The sequence below is a fragment of the Lutra lutra genome, chromosome 8 (genome assembly GCF_902655055.1).
Source record: "Lutra lutra chromosome 8, mLutLut1.2, whole genome shotgun sequence".
NCBI classification, from domain to species: domain Eukaryota; kingdom Metazoa; phylum Chordata; class Mammalia; order Carnivora; family Mustelidae; genus Lutra; species Lutra lutra.
In genome coordinates this window covers 94200637-94221429 of record NC_062285.1, presented here as the reverse complement: position 1 = coordinate 94221429, position 20793 = coordinate 94200637, and the positions used below count along the sequence as shown (strand labels likewise).

Sequence of the window (20793 nt, the reverse complement as noted above, 5' to 3'; positions counted from 1 at the left end):
GGGAATAAGAACTCATCCTCTGTTCTCAGGAACAAGAGATAAAGGGAAGGATATATTAGAAGTTTGCAAAAAAATGAAATGACAAATATTTAAATTATATCAAGGACACAGGAAAATAAGAACATATATTGTTGGTAGGAATATAAATTTCTTAGAAGACACATTGGTAGCATCCAGCCAAATGTTTAAAAATATATCCACTTTTCCCAACTTTTCTGGAGATCTATCCTATAGCAATCCTCATCCTTATGCACAAATACGTCACTGTAAGTTGCCTACTTATGAGATGTGGTAGTTTTTGAGGATCATTCCCATTCTATAAAGAAATGCTTTCAAAAAGTATAAGTAGCCTCCCAACAATCATTGTCACCATCACCTGCTACTTTTGCCACAGCCTACGTCAGTCTTGGTCCACATAAGGTGTTTAGTGAGTGCAGTTATTAGTCACTGAAACTGTCTGAAGAAGACATCGATGGCTCTCATTGTGCTGGATGGTGTTTATAGGCACAGAGTGGAAAAAAAAAACAGATGAAAGTAGGTCTTGAACTCTAAGGCTGTCTGTAGTATAATTCAGTCACCAGGAAGGGTGAAGAACTGCCCTCCTCCTTCAAAGTCTCCCCCCAGCATCTTTCTGGGTTCATTGATGCTTTTCTTCTGGTGTGCTTTCTTTTTCATTTTTACCTGACCTCACCTATTTAAAAAAGGTGGGAGGTGGAGAACTACAGCATCCTCTGTAATTTTCTCTGGGAATTCTGAGTAGCTTTGGTCCCTCTTCAATATTCCAACTTTGGGGTTGGGGTGGGGAGGAAAGAAAGAAATATATTTTCCCTTTACTAAGATTTGTAGAATCCCAGGCCCTATTTTCAGCTTCTCTCAAAACCCTAAGCAGATTTGTGTACCTATATTGTACAATAAAGGCCATATAACATTACTGGGTGTTTCCCAGAAGAGGGAGAGATGATAGATTGGGTTTCTAGATTCTCTCTAGCTCTTGTGGCTGACAAACAAAGGCTTTTAGCTGTCTGATTCATTCCCCAGCTCAATCACAGGCCTCTGCTATTTGTAGAGAAGGCGTGGTAAACATGAACTTTTGGTAGCCCAGCTTTAGGAGAGCAAGAAGAAAGCAGTTCCATTGTGGTAGCACAGAATTCAGAAATGAGTTTTGTATGCCTGAGAAGCTACTGATTTAAGACATATCTAGCCTTGGATGTAGATTTCATTAGTGCATCTACCAGCCCTATTTCTGCTCCTAGCCTGGGAAAAATGGAGTAAATGGAGAACCCATATGGGCCACACATGGAGTCATCCACATACACCCCGAGTCATGCCCATACTGGCTCCTGACCCTGTTACTTGGGGGAGAGTAGTTGGGAATGACTGAGGTACTCTCCAGCCATGCTAGTAACTAAATATGAGAAATACAATAACCATAAAGCATCCCTCTTATTTCCTTAATTTAAGCAATTTCCTAGGAGAGTGTTGAGGTGTTAATTGCTTCTACACTTCTTTCGTTGACAGATATGTCCTTTTTCACCTGGGTGAGAGAAGCAATTATTGTAATGCTCTCCTGGGCTTGGTGAGATATTTCTTTAATGGATTTTAAAGGCGTTGGTAGGGCATTGTGCTTTTAAAAAGAAACTGTCCTTTGCTCTGTTCATACTTGATAAAGTAGGCGGGTATTGTATTCAGACCGCATGATGAATCTGTTAAGGGAGAGTATGTAGTGGGGAAGAAAACGAGAGTGGTGATTTTCTTCTAGGAAATGTGTATCCAGATTTCAGATAGGAGAAAAATATGTTCATATGTGTATATATATCACTGAGTTGAACAAAAATTAAAACAATAAAAAAAAAGAGTAAGCCGTTTCTTTAGATACTCAGCAAGGCATATGTTTCATGAAATTCAACACAAAGGTGTTATTTACTGGAACTGGGGTGGCCTTCCAAATGAGGATTTGGCAGGTCGCTCACTTAATACAAATCAGTAAATATTCCTTTATCTGTTGTGTGAAAGTGACTTTCACAATCTGTTTGAACCACAATTTGTTTTAATGTTTCATACTTACATTCAAGAAGAAAAAGAAAAATAGTCTTGGAATTTTTTTATTAGAATTTGGGACTTTTTAAAAAAATTTTTATTTTTTTAAATTTCTTTTCAGTGTACCAGAATTCATTGTTCATGCACCACACCCAGTGCTCCATGCAATATGTGCCCTCCATAATACCCACCACCAGGCTCACTCAACTTCCCACCCCCCACCCCTTCAAAACCCTCAGATTGTTTTTCAGAGTCCATTGTCTTTCATGGTTCATCTCCCCCTCCAATTTCCCTCAATTCCCTTCTCCTCTCCATCTCCCCATGTCCTCCATGTTATTTCTTTTCTTTTTTCTTTCTTTTTTTTTTTATTTGACAGAGATCACAAGTAGGCAGAGGCAGGCAGAGAGAAAGGAGGAAGCAGGCTCCCCACCAAGCAGAGAGCTCGATGTGGGGCTCAATCTCAGGACCCTGGGACAATGATCTGAGTCGAAGGCAGAGGCTTTAACCCACTGAGCCACCCAGGTGCCCCCCTCCATGTTATTTCTTATGCTCCAGAAATAAGTGAAACCATATGATAATTGACTCTCTCTGCTTGACTTATTTCACTCAGTATCATCTCTTCCAGTTCCATCCATGTTGATAAGAAAGTTGGGTATTCATCCTTTCTGATGGAGGCATAATACTCCATGGTGTATATGGACCACTTGGTGAAGTGTCACTTGGGCAACTTGTCAAGCCAAGAGAGCCTGAGTGAAGCAAAATGATACAGTAGAAAGAAGGTTGAATTTAGGATTAGAGCACCTGGTTTTAAGTTCTAGCAAATGAGTTGCTTGATATGGTGTTCTTAGGAAGTCATCTAACCTTGGACAGCTTCAATGTTTTCATCCTTAGATACTGGGTTTCCATGAGAATCAAATGAGAAAATGCATGTTACTGTATGAGGCAACTCTTAAAGCTCTATTCAGATGTAAAGTGGTGTTACCAGAGGAAGATCTAGGTTTTGTGGTACCTGAAGCTTTTGGAATTGGGTTGTGGGGGCAACTCTTTAAGAAAAAGAACTCCAAAATATGTTTTTCAAATTTTATAAAACCATTTGACCATGTGAACATAATGAACCACTTGTGAATATTTTTCAAGCAGTTGTTTCCTAGTTAGCCCTGGACTTAGAATCCTTACCCTTTGTTTCACTAATTATTACTAATCATATTTGTTATGACTTTTAATTGTTTAGGATCTATATTTCTTACTAGGATATAAATTCTTTGAGGGCAGGGGCTGAGTCTGTCTTGTTTACTGCTAAATAGCAAAGTGCCCAGCATTTAGCAAATTATCAGTAACTATTCAATGGAAAGATGGAGGGAGGGAGACAGGGAGGAACAGAAAGAACTAAAATGTTTCATATTCAGAGTGAAGCTGCAAGATAGTTGGGTAAGTTCGGGTTCCCTACGGTGATGGAGGTACTAATACAGAGAGGAAGCAGTAATGACTCCAGCTTGTCTGTTCATTCCCTGATGCTCACCCTAATGGGAAACCTTTTCTTTGGGATGAGAATATAGTTGTTTCCCATGTGGAGCCAAAGAAAAGAGTCGGACCAGGAGAGGGACTAGGAGAGAAGTCTCCTGTCCTTATCGGGGTAGAGGAAGTCAAAGGTAGGATGTGGGAGCTGTCCTTGATGGGGGCAGCGCAGCCTCCCCCTGTTCTAAATTCCAGTGAGGTCTCCAGAGGGTTCCAATAAAACTCAAATTCACTACAGCCCTGCTGCCTGGCTTCTCCGTGGAGAGCCAACAGGGCTCCCTTGATGCCTTGCCTCTTGTTTGTCTGCAGTGAGTGCACTATTAGTTCTTCATCTGTTCCTTTATTTGAAACAGATCAAGTCTCGTAAAACAAGACAAAGTCAAATAAATACCTATGACATCTGTCACAACGTGAGAGGGACTAGTTCACTAGCTTACTGTTACTCTGGTGGCTTGGACTCTACCTGGAGGGCCTTATTTTTCAGCCCCTTTCTCAATAGCATTTCTTTACATTCTATGACCGTTGTTTCACCATTAATTGATGGTGAGTCTAAACATTTATGGCTTTCAGTTATACGAGGATGCAAGTTTCATGTGCTGAAACAGCTACAAAGTTCTGCACAGCAAACTAATTTTCAAATCTCAGTTTCCTAATCTGTAAAATGGGAGGGTTACTCTCTTCACAGAGTTGTTCAAAAGGTTAAATACGATCGTGGATGTGAGAACATTTTGAAAAGTATTAATTGCTCTAAAAGGATGGATCATCTTAAAAGGTGTCAGAATATTTCCTCATTTTAACTTCTCTATTCAGTCAGGCTGTCTACCTCATGCTGGACTCCTGGGTACTGAGGTATCCCGGGAAGGAGGAAGCCATGGGAGCAAGCATAGCTCTCAGTCCACTTTGCCCTGATTATTTAAGAAGTCTGATTTCTCGTTGAAGTTCATCATCCACCCATTTCCTTCTCACACAGAGTAAGACCCCAAGCAGTGTCCTTCCAGTTATCTTTGAAGAAGCAACAGTGCCTCAGCAGCAGTTAGCCCTCCTCCTGGGAACTAGCTAAGCTGTTTAACCCCCTGATGACTAGCTTAACCTGACATCTGTCTGTCTCAATGTCTTCCTTCCCTTCCAGAGTGCTTCTCTCTTCTCACCCTCAGCTGAACAAGACCTATCTCTCCTCCCTTTAGTTCAACTGGACTCCCAGACCAGACCATCTGATCATTCTAATCGAGCCCTACACAGTAGCTCTGGCTTTTTATATCTTTTTATATCTTAATAGATATCACCTAAGAACTTAAGGATGAACTTAAATCTCTAACTGCACATCTATAGGCTGCAGGAGGTTTTCCCAGGACCACAGGTTGAACTGTGATTCTTCAGGCTCCCGGGCCATGCTGTGGACCAAACACACTTAACTGAATTTATTAGCCTAGACGTCTGTCCCTTAGACATGTAGAATGTGAGCTGTAAAGGGTAAGGGCAGTGATTATTGGTCTTTGAAATGCTAGAGCTCAAAAATATTTTTGAACCGATATGGTCCACAAGTACCTGTAAGAAAACAGTTAACTTCTCTAGGAGACCACGGAAGATCCAAATAATTTCAAAATTAGCTGTGCCAATTCTTTAAGATTCACTTGTAGAATCCAGTTTTCGATTGTGTCAACAACTTGGAAAATGTGGTTAAAACCAGCCGCAAGTAAAAAGTCACAGAGGGAGAGTTCTCCCAAAGGACAATTGCCTGGGGCTCTTAAGACAAGCGCAATCACTGGATTCTCTGCACAGTGCCTTTGGCTGGTCCTTATGGATTCTCAGATATACATGCGCACCGCACAGGCCATTCTGCTCAGGAAGTGGGGAAGTTTCACTGAGGTGAGTCACTTCCTGTTTCTTCTATCATGGATATGGTTTCCTTTTGATTGTTAAATGACTACATAGGAACATATGAATGGTAGGTTTGGGTGTTATTTGCTGTTTCATGACCCCTACCTGATTATGTGCACAAATTAGAAAATATCATCCTAGCAGCTGGTGTTCTTTGATTTTCACATTGCTCAAATCTGATGTGACTCAAGAGCCTTATGATTTCTTGAGTACAGGGATGTGGTCAACAGTGCCCATGAATTCCCCTGAAATTGTATACAAAATTTCTCTGGAGAGGGAGCCCATGGCTTTCATTTGATTCTCAAAGGAATATATGACTCTACAAATGGTGAAATGCCACTGCTCATTGTTTTGTCTTCTATTCATAACAATCAGAAACAGTAGAAGATTGGTCATCTGCACACCTGGAATTTAAGGTCCTAGTGATAATAATAATACTACGACTAACATATATTTTGAACACTTAATGTGCAGCATGTAGCAGGTGCTATAATAAATACAATAATAATTAATACATATTAATATAATAAATATATATTATACCATGTGCCGCATATAATAAGGTCACTTAATAAGTTCCTTACAAGAATTTTATCACTTAGTTTTCACAACACCCTAAGAGTAGGTACTCTTATTACCACTATTTTAGAGATAAGGAAACTAAGACCCAGAAAAATTAAATAATGTGTTAATAAGTTGTGACACTGGGAAATTTTAACACCAAATTTTGACAATTAAATCATTGATTTTGAAAAAGTGGGAACTGAAAGAATTCTAGTTTTGCCATATTTAAAGATTGGTGACACCTTTTCCCAATGCTTTAGGAGACATATTGTATCTGAATCAGTTACAGTGGAATCCACATCTCAGCTTTATCTATTTTTAAATCCCAATCTATTTATCATGTACTTTCAGGAGGCTCAGGTTTTTATATTCGGTCCTGCATATTTATATATTCTTTTTCTCTTGAGGTGCCCTAAGAAACATATGGATATTAATCCAGCCATCCCTATCACTGTGTAAGATAAATACCAATCATAATTTTGTTTCACATGAATATTTGTGCTGGGTAATATTTATGTGCTGTACATCCCTGCCACTCGTCTAACTTATGCTCAGATTCCCAGGGGATGAGAGAAATTCAGGTCCATCCTTCATGTCACTACACAGAGGTAGACAGCGCCAGAAGACCTTTCTCTGCAAGTCTGGGCGGCAAGGACTGAGACTGAAAATACAGCCATTCATCACAGAGACCCAGCTTTGATCCCAGCAGCTTTGCTGAACCAGGGGTTGTTAGGAGGAACTTGGAATGAGTATTGGAAAAAGCATCTGCTTATTTCCTGAGGGGGATAAACTTCCTAGTGGCACCACTAAAAGTAATATATAGATAAAACTGTAGTGTGAACAGTAATATTCTCTCCAAAAGTAATACACAGATATAGCTATGGTATTCTGGTGTGGGCCTCAATCCCCCTCACTAAAGAAATGGTAAAAATAAAAATGATGATGATGATCTACCAAGTAAGCTTAGGGAAATAACCATGTCTTCTGCTGTTTAAATTCTGCTCCTTTATCATTTTTGCTTCCGCACCATCCAACAATAATTCTGTTCGCTGCAAGCCAATGCTCATTGCCTAGTCATAATTCCCTCTGTTGGAACTGATGTGCTCGCTCATTCAGCAGTTACCAGGAATACCTACTAATATGCCAGGCACCATTCTAGGCACTGGAGATGTGGGGGAGGGGAAAGGAAACACTATCCTTATCACTAGTGTTGGGAAATTTGTGACTTACGACATAGAGTATTCATCAGTAGTATTTCCATTTCACTGGTTATGATATCTTCTTGTAAAATCTGTGTAGTTAATGGAACTTCAAGAAGTAAAGAGTTTCACCAATGCTTATTTGGCTGAATGGGCCTATGGAGGTTGCTTTTAAAATGTACTTTCTTTTTTTTTTTTTTTTTTTTTTTTTTAACAGCTGTAGGGTGAGGGTCTTATAGACCACTCACTTTGTTTAAGGTATGACAAAAACTATCCTAGCACTAGGTTTTTCCCCTGATATTTAAGTCACATTTTCCTTCTCTGTATATGGTATTAGATCATGTGACTGTCCCCTCTCCAATGAGACACAGCCACAGAAACTTCCTCTCATTTTCCAGATTCCCTTTCTTAGTGATACACATCAATATTCCCCAATCAAATGAGTTTGAATCCTTGAGGTCCTCTAGCCCATCATAGTTCCTCACTCCCCACATAGTGATTTGTCTCTGACTCTGGGCAGTTCTTCCTCAATATATCTGGAATCCATACCATCCATATAGCTGTTGATGGATTTCAGTCTTTCATATGTTTCCTTCCTGTCCCTAAAAACCCAGCCTACCTTTATTGCTTTGGCATCTGTCTACATTCCAATTCTTAGCCTCCCTTATGGTTAGGTGTGGACATGGAATGAGTTCTTGCCACTGGAATGTGAACAGAAGCAGACCAGTGTGGCTTTTAAAAAAGTTCTTTTTCCCCTTGCCGCAGGTGCATGAAGACAGGTTAAAGTCCTAGAGCAGAAGTTTCCAAACTTTCTCAGTTGTAGAGCCCTTAATGTCTCAGTAATTAATTTTTTTTTACAGGAGCTCCAGGTCAAATGAAATATCAATAGTTCCATTTATTAAGTAGCTAAGTCCAAACAACATAGTACATATTATCCTAACCACTTACTAGCAATTTGAAAAAAAAATAATACATACAAACTGAAAGAATCAGAAGTACTTAGAATGGTATATATTTGTTTGCTGGGCACTGCACAACTTCTCAGACTTTCAGATCAAACATTAACAGCTTTATTTCCTGTTCTACATTGATTTTCACATGGAGCTCCCTTCTTATAAAACTCAAAACCTAACTTTGGAAAGGTAGGACATCAACAAAAGCAATGCAGTATTATCCAATGTTGAGCAAAACTACTTCAAGATAATAGGTGGTATTGTGTCCAACAGATATCAAGAATGGCTCTATGTTCCTCAAAAATTTAAAATAGTCTACGGTGGTCCTGTGAGTTCACTAGGGAACCTTGAGGCATCTTAGTTCATAACTTGGAAACCAGAGTCCTGGAAGATGACAGTCGTAAAAATGGAACAAAGCGTAGATTCCTGAACCATTATGTGGAGAGGAACTGGGTGCTGATCAGGAACATCCACCTTAGGCTTATATATGAGCAGAATAAACTTCTGTTGTGGTTGAGCAATTGTTCATTTTTTTATTTGTTGTCACAACAAAGTCTAACTTACATTTTATTTTATTGCAGTGGCTTTTAATGGTTCTCCTTGACCCAAATCTAATACCTTTCTCCTTAACACTTCATGCCATCATTACCAAGTCCACTACTTTACCTAATAACAGGCTTACCTTTCCTAAAACTTAAATCTGAGCAATTTCTTTGTTTGCTTCCCAGTCTGTTTTCTACCCATCTTTCCTCATGGCACCAATCTCTAAATCAGTATCTCTCAAACTTGACTCCATGTCAGAATCACCTGGAGAGCTTTAAAAAAAAATACCTGTGCCCAGTTCCCCCACCTGCAAGGATTTTCATAATTGAAATGGACCAATTCCTTGAAAAGCACAATGTACCACAACTCACCACAATGTGACATAGTTAATATAAATAGTCCTATAACTATTAAGGAGATTGAATTTGTAATCTAAAACCTGCAAAAGAAAAAAAAGTTCAGATTCAAGTGGCTTCATTGAAAAATTACACCAAATGTTTAAAAAGAATAAACACCAATTCTATATAATCTCTTCAGAAAATAGAAAAGGAAGGAATGTATTCTCCAATTCATATTATGAAACTCGTATTATTACCCTGATACCAAAACCAAAGATAGCACAAAAAGAAACTACATACTATATTCCTCATGAATATAGATACAAAGAAAATCCTTACCAAAATATTAGCAATAGAATCCATCAATGTATAAAAAGAATTATATATAATGAATGAGTAGGATTGATTTCTGGTTTGCAAGATTGGTTTAATATTAGAAAATCAGTGTAAGCCACTACATTATCACTTTAAAGAAGAAAAATCACATGATCCACAACTAATCAAGGTGAAAAAATTGACAATATTCATACTCATCATGATAAAAATTCTCAGAAAAATAGAAATAGAGGGGAACTTCCTCAGCTTGATGAAGAGTATCTACAAAAACCTACAGCTAACATAATACTTAATGATGAAGCACCTGATGCCTTTCCCCTAAAACAGGAAAGAAGGCAAGGATATCTACTCTTACCACTCATTCAACATTGTTCTGGGATTTCTAACTTAGGCTTTATGCTAGAAAGGAAAAATAAAAGGCATTCTGATTGGAAACAAATAAAACTATCCTTTTTTGCAGAGAACATGATGGTCTACATAGAAAACCCTAAGAAAGCCAAAACAAACAAACAAACAAAAACCTCCTTGAAGTATTAAGTGAGTTCAGTAAGACCACAAGATACAAAATTAATATACAAAAATCAATTATACATGTATATACTAGCAATGAATATATGTACATCAAAATTAATAACATAATACCATTTTCAGTTGTTACCCCCAAAATGAAATATTCAGGTGTAAAACTAATAAACCGTGTATAGAACTTATATGATGAAAATTACGCTATGCCGATGAATGAATCAAAGAAGGTCTGTGTAACTGGAGAGACATAACAGATTCATAGATTTGAAGATTCAACATAGTAAAGATGTCTATTCTTTCTAAACTGGCATACAGTCTTAATGCAGATCCTATAAAAATCCCAGGCAAAGTTTTTGTAGATATAGACAATACTATTCTAAAATTTATATGGAAAGGCAAAGAAATAATTGAAATAATTTTTTAAAGGAACAGTAAAGAGGGAGGAATCAGCCTATCCAATTTCAAGACTCGTTTTATAGATACATTAATAAGGACTGTGTGGTATCTGTGGAGGGATAAATACATCAATGGAACAAAATAAAGAATGAAGAATCTGGAAATTGACAAACACAGTATATATTGTATCCTAACCACTTACTGGCAACTTGGAAAAAAATAATAAAATAATACATATAAATTGAAAGAATCAGAAGTACTTAGTAATGGTATTTAAAATAATTGATTTTTGAAAAGGTGCAAAAGCAATTTAATGGAGGAAAGATAGCTTATTCAACAAATGGTATTGGAGCAATTGGTCATCTATAGAACTTTCCCCTCAAAAAATACATGAATTTTTTACTGAGTCTCACACTTTAAATAAAATTTAGCTCAAAATGGATAGTTCTATAATATTATGGTTATAGTATGTTATAATATTATTATAGAAATTTTAGAAACTATAGAAGAAAGGAGAAAATTTTCAAGATCTGAGGCTTGGTGAAGAGTTCTTAGAATTGACAAGAACATGACCCATAAAAGGAAAAATTGACTAATTACACTTCCTCAAAATTAAAAATATTTGCTCTACAGAAGACCTTGTTAAAAGAGTGAAAAGAAAACCTACAGACTGGGAGAAAATATTTGCAAATCTCATCATCAACAAGGGATTATTACCTCAAATATATAACAATTCTCAAAGCTCAATAGTAAAAAAGCAAGTGATCTAAAGAAAATAGGCAAAGGACATAAAGAGACATTTCACCAAAGAAATGTCAGATGGCAAGATACGTCATCTGTCAGATATGCAGATGGCAAATAAATACACACACAGACCACAAATGGTGGTCTAGGACTCATTTGCCTCTCTGACTAGGCTGCTGGCATCTGTGACTTTTTCATCTTTGAGTTTCATTGTCTGGCTCATAGGCACTCAGTATTCCCCTCTATTTCTATTTCCCTTCCATTAGGGAAATGCCTCAAATTACACAAAAATTAAAACCATAATTAGATATTACTGACACACTTATCAGTATGGCTAATATCAAGTAGTGGACAGGATGTAGAAGAACTAAATCATTCATACACTGCTGGTGGGGATATAAAATGGTATGGCTATCTTGAAAAACAATTTAGCAATTTAGTAGAAAAGTAAGTATGAGGGGAGGGAATCAGGGGGGGAGATGAACCATGAGAGACTATAGACTCCAGGAAACAAACTGAAGATTTCAGAGGGGGGCATGGAGAGATGGGTGAGCCCAGTGATGGGTATTAAGGAGGGCACGTATTGCAATGAGCACTGGGTGTTATACGCAAATAATGAATCATGGAACACTACTACATCAAAAACCGATGAAGTACTGTGTGATGACTAATATAATAAAATTAAATAATCAAAAAAAGAAAAGGAAATATAGAACTACCATATGACCCAGCAGTTGTACTCCTGGACATTTATTCCAGAGAAATGAATTATTATGGTTCACACAAAAACCAGTGCATGAATGTTTACAGTAGCTTTATTCATAACAATCCCAAGCAACAAACAACCTACACATCTTTCAACAGGTAAATGGTTAAGCAGACAGTGGTATATCTATGCCATGGACTACTACTCAGCAATAAAAAGGAACAAACTATTGTTACAGTATAGAAGATTGTACAGAATGTAAAAAGTCAACCACAAAGGTTTCAAACTGTATGATGCAATTTATTTAACAGTCTTAAAATGACAAAGTTATGAGCACAGAGAATGGGTTAGGGTTTGCCTAGGGTTAAGGAAGGTGTCCAGGGAGGAGAGAAGTGGATGTGGGAACTTGTTATATTGTATCTTGACAGCATCATGTCAATATCCTGCTTGCGATATTGTATTACAGTTTCACATGATGTTACCGCAAGCAAAAACAAGACAGAGGGTATACAGGATCTCTACAATATTTCCTAGAACTCCATGAGCATCTACAGTTATCTCAAATTTTAAAGTTTAATTTAAAAAATTACCATCAGGGGGTACTCTGGTGGTTTGTTCTGGGTTTGGCCCAGGCATTGGTATTTGAAAAGCTCCCCAGGTGATTCTAACACACAGCCTGATGGACAAAGTGCAAATTGAACTGACGGATATCCTCTTCCCAGAACCCATGTAATCACCTATCATTTACTGTTCCTGTGCCTCTAGCACCTTCCCTTCTCCATTTGCTGAACTGAGGCTCTCGTCGAGAAAACTCAGGGATCACTCTTCCAAGGAGCCATCCAGAGCGCTACTTGCCCAGCCTGATAAGGGTCCTCGCAGGTTGCACCATGACAGCCCTTTCTTGACTTTTTTTTTTTAATATCACATTTCACATAATTTGTGTTTGCAGATTTTTTTCTCCCACAGTAAACTAATAGTATATATTTTTTAAATTTTTATTTCTTTTTAAAATTTCAGTGTTCCAGAATTCATTGTTTATGCACCGCACCCATTGCTCCATGCAATACGTGCCCTCCGTAATACCCACCAATTATATTTTTTAAAATAAGCCATGAAGCCAGAATGTCCAGATGCCAAAGAGTTTTATGAAACAGAATATGATTCTTATACCATACCTTTCTTTTATGCAAATCAGTATTACAAAACACTAGGATGGTCTGATGATGGGTCCTGAATGCCCTATGTCTATGCTACTTCTTTTCTTTTTTCTTTTCTCCCTCCCTCCTTCCTCTCTCTTTCTTTCTTCCTCCCTCCCTCTCTCCCTCCTTCCTTCCTCCCTTTCTTTCTTTCTTTCTTTCTCCCTCCCTTCCTTCCTCCCTCCCTCCCTCTCTTCCTTCCTTCCTTCCTTTCTTTCTTTCTGCTTCTCTCCTTTGGTAAAGCCTAGAAGGTCCAGACTCTGACCAACATCTGCAAGGCATACACAGAGGTTTTGCCAACCTTCCCACTCCAGGCTCATGCTTCCAGAGTATCTGGTATCTATAATTAATAGCATAACCTCCCTCATAGTCATAGTCATAGTCATAGTCATGACTCCAGTACCTCATTCAGTTGGCATCATGGACAGGCTCTCTATATTCTTTCATAGCAACATTAAACAGTTCTACTTTGGGACAACAATTATTTGCAGAATCTTTGCAAGGATGCATGTCCCATTTTTGCAATAATATTAAATATATCTTGGGTCCAAAATATCTTATTGGCATTTTTATTGATATTATGAACTTCAGAGATTAAAGAGAATTGACGTATTTTTGATGTTAGATTATGCTACCTACTAGAATATTAATTCCTAGATGTCAAGGGTTTTCTCGGTTGTGTTCAGTTTTATATCTCCAAAGCCTAGAATGATGCATGGCATGTAGTAAGTGCTCATTTTCTTATTGAATGAATCAATGCAGTGCGTTTACATTTGTTCTCATCTTCTGTTCCTCAGAAATGTTTTTGATGTTGTCTTCATGTAAATCTTGTACCTTTTCATTAAATTTTTTCCTGGGATTTTTTTTTTTTTTTTGCAATTGTAAATGGCTTTTTTTTTCCCTTCTATGATAACTTCTAACCATCTATTTGTTTATGTAAAGGACATGGTTTCCTGCATATTAATTTTGTAACTATCTATGTTATTGAACTTCCTTGTTTGCAAGAACTTTTTGTAATTCTCTTGCTCTCACCAGGCCTCACTATTACTTTCCTTAAAGCTTTCTGGAGTTCAGTAATCAAGAGGATTGAATTACAAATCCAAGGGAAACAGCAAACAACTAAATCCCATTCTATCGGTGTGATTCTTTTTTTTTTTTTAAGATTTTATTTATTTATTTGACAGACAGAAATCACAAGTAGGCAGAGAGGCAGAGAGAGAGAGAGAGAGGGAGGAAGCAGGCTCCCTGCTGAGCAGAGAGACTGATGCGGGGCTTGATCCCAGGACCCTGGGATCATGACCTGAGCCGAAGGCAGAGGCTTAACCCACTGAGCCACCCAGGTGCCCCTATTGGTGTGATTCTTGTTGGCTATGTTGAGTGAGTACAGATACAGATGTAAACCTGCAATTTCTTTGCTAAGATAATTAAATATGGTGATGAAGGAAAACGTCTAATCCAGAACCATCTCATTCCTTGCCAGTTGGGCATCATCTGTTCCCTGTGCTGCTTGCTAAATTGGGGAAGCTACAGTCTTCTCTACGTGGTCCTCTTAATTTGGGAAGGGATGTTTACAATTTAAATTACAAAGAAAGAAATTGTCACTACATATTGACTGGCCTAAGTTCCAGTGTTTCGCTGCAGAGTTTTGTTCAGTAAGCTTTGCTATGTACATGAACTCATGCAACTGAATGCATCTGTCATCATTTCTCTTTGCCATTAGATCATTATGCAAACATGAAACACCAAAAAATACATAACATGATCAATTCATCTTATGGAGAGTGCAGATTAGCAGGAAGTAAACTCCAGAAGCATGTTCCTCCCTCTCCCAGTTGCTGCTTTTCTCCTGTTCCTTCGAAACACCCGCAGAAGATTTAGTCAGTCCTTTGGGGTCTAGATATGCTTACTGGCAGTTAACATTCACATGATTCAGCACATTTTCTTGCAACAATATTCTCTCTTTACTCCTGAGTTTTGCCTAATTTAGATTCCTCCTTTAGTCTGTTCTGCTCAGTTTATCCTGGTCGATAAATACAGACAGATTAGACAGGAGACAAAATTGTGAAATAGATGCAGCATTGGGAACAGCCGCTCTTCCCTTTACATCGTAGCCAAGCCCGTCTCTCATGTGGCCACCTTGCCCCAGAACACACTCTGACATGGTGGTCTGGGACTCATTTGCCTCTGTGATTAGGCTGCAAGCATCTGTGACTTTTTCATCTCTTGAGTTTCATTGTCTGGCTCATAGTAGGCACTCAGTAAATGCTCAAATCCATGAATGCACAAATTACTCAATTAACTGGCGCGTCAATATTTTCTCTTTCAAGTTACTAAAACTAGCACTTGGGGAAAGTTTGGAAAGATTTTAAAATAAGAAGGTAATTGACTATTACCAGTTTAAAAAGAAGCCAGATAGATTTATATTTTAACAAGAACAAATTAAACTAAAGGAATTAAGCTTTTTCTAGATTTCCAGGATTCAGCCAGAAGCCTGGTAAGGACCTGGGTCCCTTCTGGAGAAAACTGCATTGTCCACATCCCATAAGTCTGCACCTGTGTAGGTATCCCATTTTAGGCAGGAAACATGTTCTTGAAAACCTGAGTAGGAATAAAGGTCCTGTTAGTTAAAACTTATTTCTCCCATACCAGTTATCAGAGTAAAATATACAGGATCAATCTACATATTTAAAGAAAATGCAAAGAATTCTTCTGTTGGGCAAAATCATTGAGCACATTATGCCTCTATATTGTGTCTAGTCATCATCTGCTATGTCATTCTCATTACTTTAACTATTTAACCTAATTTTGAACATAATGTATACCTAGCCTCCTGCCAAGAAGGACTTATAGGGCCTGGTTGTTAAGTTAGGCTCTGAGCTTATTTATGTTTTTATGGGAGGAGAGGGGCTGTTTTATTCTGATTTGAGGGGATACAGGTTAAATGCATACAGTGATGAAATTTTGTTTCAAACGCTTCTGGTAAATGATGGAAAAGGCCCTGTGCTTGTATACACATGACAAGAATTTTGATCCTTGAATTTCAATTATGGTTTGGTCTCTCATACAAAATGTAGAGAATGAAGCTGATATCATTCACACTCATAGACTCTTCCTTGGCTTCTACTTTAAAAAGCAGTACCACTCACATATGCAGGGCCGTGAGTCTATCATGAAACAGTGAGTGTTCTAGGTTGCTAAGGTCACAGGACCTGACAATCTTGAAAGCCTTGCCTGGAATGTGACTCAGTACGTTGGTGAGGAAATCAGTGGCCTGGCCCCTCGCCTTCCCTCCTGGAATACTCTGTTCTCCTTACTAGGTCAGATGAGTGAAAATTTCCCTCCCAAACATGATTTGAGTTTTTTCATTGGCTAGTGAGGTAGTATACCAGCAGCAACAATTTAAAAACTTTATGGTAAGCATTCCTGTAGATTTTTGAAATAATTAACTCTGTTATGTGTAATTAAGGAAGGAGAAGAGGTGTACCAGTAACCTTTTGGGTTTCTTAATTTCAAAGAAGAAAGTCCATTCTTGCATTTTTTTAAAAAGATTTTATTTATTTATTTGACAAACAGAGATCACAAGGAGGCAGAGAGGCAGGTGGGGGGGGTGTGTGTGCAGGGAGGAGGGGGGTAAGCAGAAAAGAGCCTGATGTGGGGCTCGATCCCAGGACCCTGAGATCATGACCTGAGCCAAAGGCAGAGGCTTTAACCCACTGAGCCACCCAGGCGCCCCCCATTCTTGCATTTTAATATGAGTGTCTTTGATGTCCTAGAAGATCATAACTCCTAAAATTCGTAATGTGATTCAGGAGGAACTGGGCAACTTGAATTTCCCCATCCCTCCAGAAAGTGTGTACCCAGAGCGGGGAATAATGTAACAGAGAACTTGAATACAGCGTTTATCATAATTAACCTCTGGGTAGGTCAAGGTTGACTACCCATTTTTACTTCTGAAAGAAAGGATATGCTCAAAGTTCTCTCACTTTCTGTTGTGCCTAAAATCAGAAGATTTGGGTCCCCTCTTCGTGTAGAGACATTGTGTGGACAAGATCTGTGAGATCTTAAACTTGAAAGTGTAGAATGAGGGATTTATGGCAGTTACCTGGGGATTCTGAGGACCAACCCTGCCTTACCATACTGTGACACGTCCTGTACAAAGTGATATGAGTTGTTACCTGAAGCCATTATACTTTGTTTCCCGAAAGACGAGAAACAAGAGAGTCAGGAATATTTTTCTTTTTTTTATCTTTTTTTAAAATTAATATATAATGTTATATTTGCCCCAGGGGTACAGGTCTGTGAATCATCAGTCTCACACAATTCACAGCACTCACCATAGCACATACCCTCCCAGTATCCACTACCCAACCACCCTATCCCTCCTCTCCCTCCCCCCAGCAACCCTCAGTTTGTTTCCTGAGATTAAGAGTCTCTTATGGTTTGTCTCCCTCCCTGGTCCCATCTTGTTTCATTTTTTTCCCTCCCTCCCCACCATGACCTTCTGCCCTGCCTCTCAAAGGAATATTTTTCTTGAACCTATAGACAGCTCTCTTCTCTTGTGTCCATTGCTGTATTCAGCCGAATCGCACCGAGAGCTTGGAGTTTGCTGCTGCATAATATATATTATTATTTAAAATCATTCTTGTTCTATCATTACTTAAAACTCTGTTCTAGGCCCTTATCTTGCAACTCTCAGTTCTTCTCGCTGGAGTTGCAAGGAGAGAAACCCGAGAAAGTCGCTTGAGCACGACAGAAAACAAAGGGCAGATATTGTCATTTGCATATAATCCATGCCGGCCTCTTTATTTTGAGCCTAGATGGAACTACCCCACTGGTACCCATTTTAATAACCTCTAGTGGAATATCTCCTCCGCTTAACCTGCATGGACGTCTTTCTGAGATACTCCGCAAATTGCGGTGGAAAAGAGGCTGCAGATCTTTTCTTGTAAAAGAAAAAGCAGGGAGAGTTTATGGGAAGGAGTCCCTTCACCAGGCGCAACAGTATCTCGTGATTCGACTGCCATTTAATAAGACAAATGCTCTTCTTTTCACAGAGGAATTCAAAGGCTCCACCGTGGTTGAGCTGATGAAGAAGGAGGGCACCACCCTCGGGCTGACGGTATCGGGCGGAGTTGACAAGGATGGCAAGCCCAGAGTCTCGAACCTGCGGCAAGGAGGAATTGCTGCTAGGTAATGCATCTCAGAGGGGTGTAGGAAAAGGAACACAGGGGGGTGATTAATGCGAAAATTGAGGCTCCATCAGAAAAGGTCACTAATAAATAAATATGACAGCTGCCGTCTGCCGGGCAGAAGCGTACTGGGGCATGTTTTCAGAAGCCTGTACCAAGCCACCGGGGAGCCACCAGGCCCGCAGAAGACTTTCATTTTAAAAAAGCCTGTGTGGCTGTCATCCCCAAACGTGCCACTGAACAGCAGACGGGCTGCTGTGGGATTGAGACACTCCGATCACAGAAACGGGACAGATGAGCCATATAATGGGCACTCGGGAGCCTGGCATGGAGGGATGTGGTATGCCTAGAGGAGGAGGGAGGCCAGCTCCAAGAGTCTGAGTGACAGTTCCCCTTGTCCCATATCATCTCTGCTTTTCTACCTGTGAGACCTTCCCTTTCATCAAGACAAAGACACAACTTCCAAAAGGATAGAAAGCTTAGATGAAGACGTCTCACGGTGTCCTTGTTCTGATGAACGGCACATTGGCCTAGTCATGGCCAAAGGCAGAATGTCTTGCTAGCTGGGTACAAGAGGGCTCGCTTTATAGACAGAGTCACCAAGTACTGTAGAGGGGACAATCAGGTTTCATTATAAGTGAGGTTCATGGGTCTTAAATCCTGGGCACTGATAGTCTTGTCCACGAAATCACAAATTAAGTTTTAGAGTTCTTGCTTTATAAAGTATCATTGAGAATGGTGATTACTTTGGATGATCAGCTTGGTTGTACAATATATGAGCTTCATCTTAATCACCTTAATCACCTTAATCACCACCTTAATCTCCTTTTCTCAGGAGGAGAGAGCCTTCTTTGTGCCCCCATGGCCTCCTTTATTTTATAACAGTCATGGCCCATCTGTGATGCTAGGGCTCCGTACATCTCCAGAACTTTTTCCTACATAGCCTGGAAGCGAGAGTAAATAGAAAGGAAAAATGTCATCTTCAGTTGTATTGATGCCATAATTAAAGGTGGTGCTGTGCCGGTCACGTGATCAGTGCCCAGCTATTCATTGTTGAAGGCATTACCTTTTTCCAAGTAGTAAACTAAAATAATAACAGATAAGATCCCTACCCTAGGGGGGCTTATAATTTACTAGAGGAGATAGGTGTAAAAAGCGTGAAAAGCATGGCAACCATAACAGCATTGCATGATAGTAAAAAGCGACAGGGTGAGCATTGTCACGGAGCATTAGGTGGCTAAGTTGTCCAGTGAGAGTGAGTAAACCCGAGGGAGGAGGGACAGCATGGAGGGACCGCAGGCGGGAGCAGATTAGGAGAGCGCGCCAAAGAGGAATGGTTAGAGCTGGACTTATATAAAATAAATGCATTTGGGTGTTTCTGTTTGGGGACAGAGTATCACTGAAGGTCCTCATTCGTGATGCAGATTGTAAGGACTGTCTTTGGTCTCACTGCCTGTTCTTGCCTTAGAAATAAAGTCTGCCTAAAACCCCTAAATTAGCCACAGTCCTATTATGGTGCTGGGGAGAGGCAAGAGCAGTACTGAAACCCAATGCTTTCATTGTAATTTGTTCTCTCTCTTTCTTTCTTTCTTTCTTTCTTTCTTTCTTTCTTTCTTTCTTTCTTTCTTTCTTTCTTTTTTTTTTATCTTGCCGTAAGCAATAAGTAGCAAAAGAAGCTGACCCTTTCCTTAGCCCTCAGCAAACTCCCAGGGAAGATCTTGAGAGCTAGGAAATGTCTGTCTGGGAGGCTAGCAGCAAAATGATAGAGATAAAAAGGAAGAAGAAGTCCCTTTTATCCCTGGTATGCCAGGATCTGGATACTCTGTTCCTAGAGAACCAACTCTTTACAGGCAGAGCAACCAAACAGCAATCAGAAACCTCTTTATTTTGTGTCATGGTGCGCTTTAAAAATAAAAGACGCAATGGGTTAGGAAATAATTAGAGACCACAGCAGATGCTGTAGAGGGCTTTCAAAGTATCCCGGTCAGCGGGGGGGGGATCGCTGAATCTCTCATCCACCTTTAGCTGTACTCCTACTCCCGGGGCTGGGGGCAGGGAGAGGGGACAGCCGCACCCTAGAAGGCAGGGGCTCCCTAGAAGGCAGGGGCTCCGGCCACACGGGCCTTGGGGATTGGGTGCATTTTCACGAAGGGAACGTGGAAAACATAGGCCCGTAGAGAGGACGGGTCCGCTGAAGCGACATTCCCTATATTGCAGAAGTGACCAGCTGGATGTAGGGGACTACATCAAAGCAGTGAATGGGATCAACCTGGCCAAATTCCGCCATGATGAGATCATCAGCTTGCTGAAGAACGTTGGCGAAAGAGTGGTTCTTGAAGTTGAGTATGAGCTGCCGCCAGTCTGTAAGTAATCGCAACTCCGGGTCAGAACAGCTGGGCCACGTTTTTGCCTAAAACAATGGGTTCTCCATCCCGCCCCCCTCCTTTGGCCAACATTGTCTCAGTACAGGAATGACAGAGCAGGGTTTCTTGGTATTTAGAAATTATTTGAATTGATAAACATATAGCCCGCTCCAGAAGAATTAAAAAGAGCACGGATAACAATAAAATTATGTAGGATTTGTGTTCCATTAAGGTGATCTGTGTGCATCATATTTGCCATTTAAGGTGCTTTCATGAACAGTCAACATATTTATAAGTTCTGTGCATTCATT

General features: G+C 39.6%; 1 protein-coding gene across 4 annotated transcripts in view; it reads left to right on the top strand.

Annotated features, from left to right (window-relative positions):
- GRIP1 (glutamate receptor interacting protein 1) overlaps nt 1-20793 on the top strand; it is a 700704-nt gene that overhangs the window by 526576 nt on the left and 153335 nt on the right. For all 4 annotated transcript variants that reach the window (XM_047742328.1, XM_047742327.1, XM_047742326.1 and 1 more), the window contains 2 exons: nt 17985-18120; nt 20337-20482. In XM_047742328.1, the coding sequence (XP_047598284.1) occupies nt 17985-18120; nt 20337-20482 (282 nt within the window). The remainder of the gene's footprint in view (nt 1-17984; nt 18121-20336; nt 20483-20793) is intronic.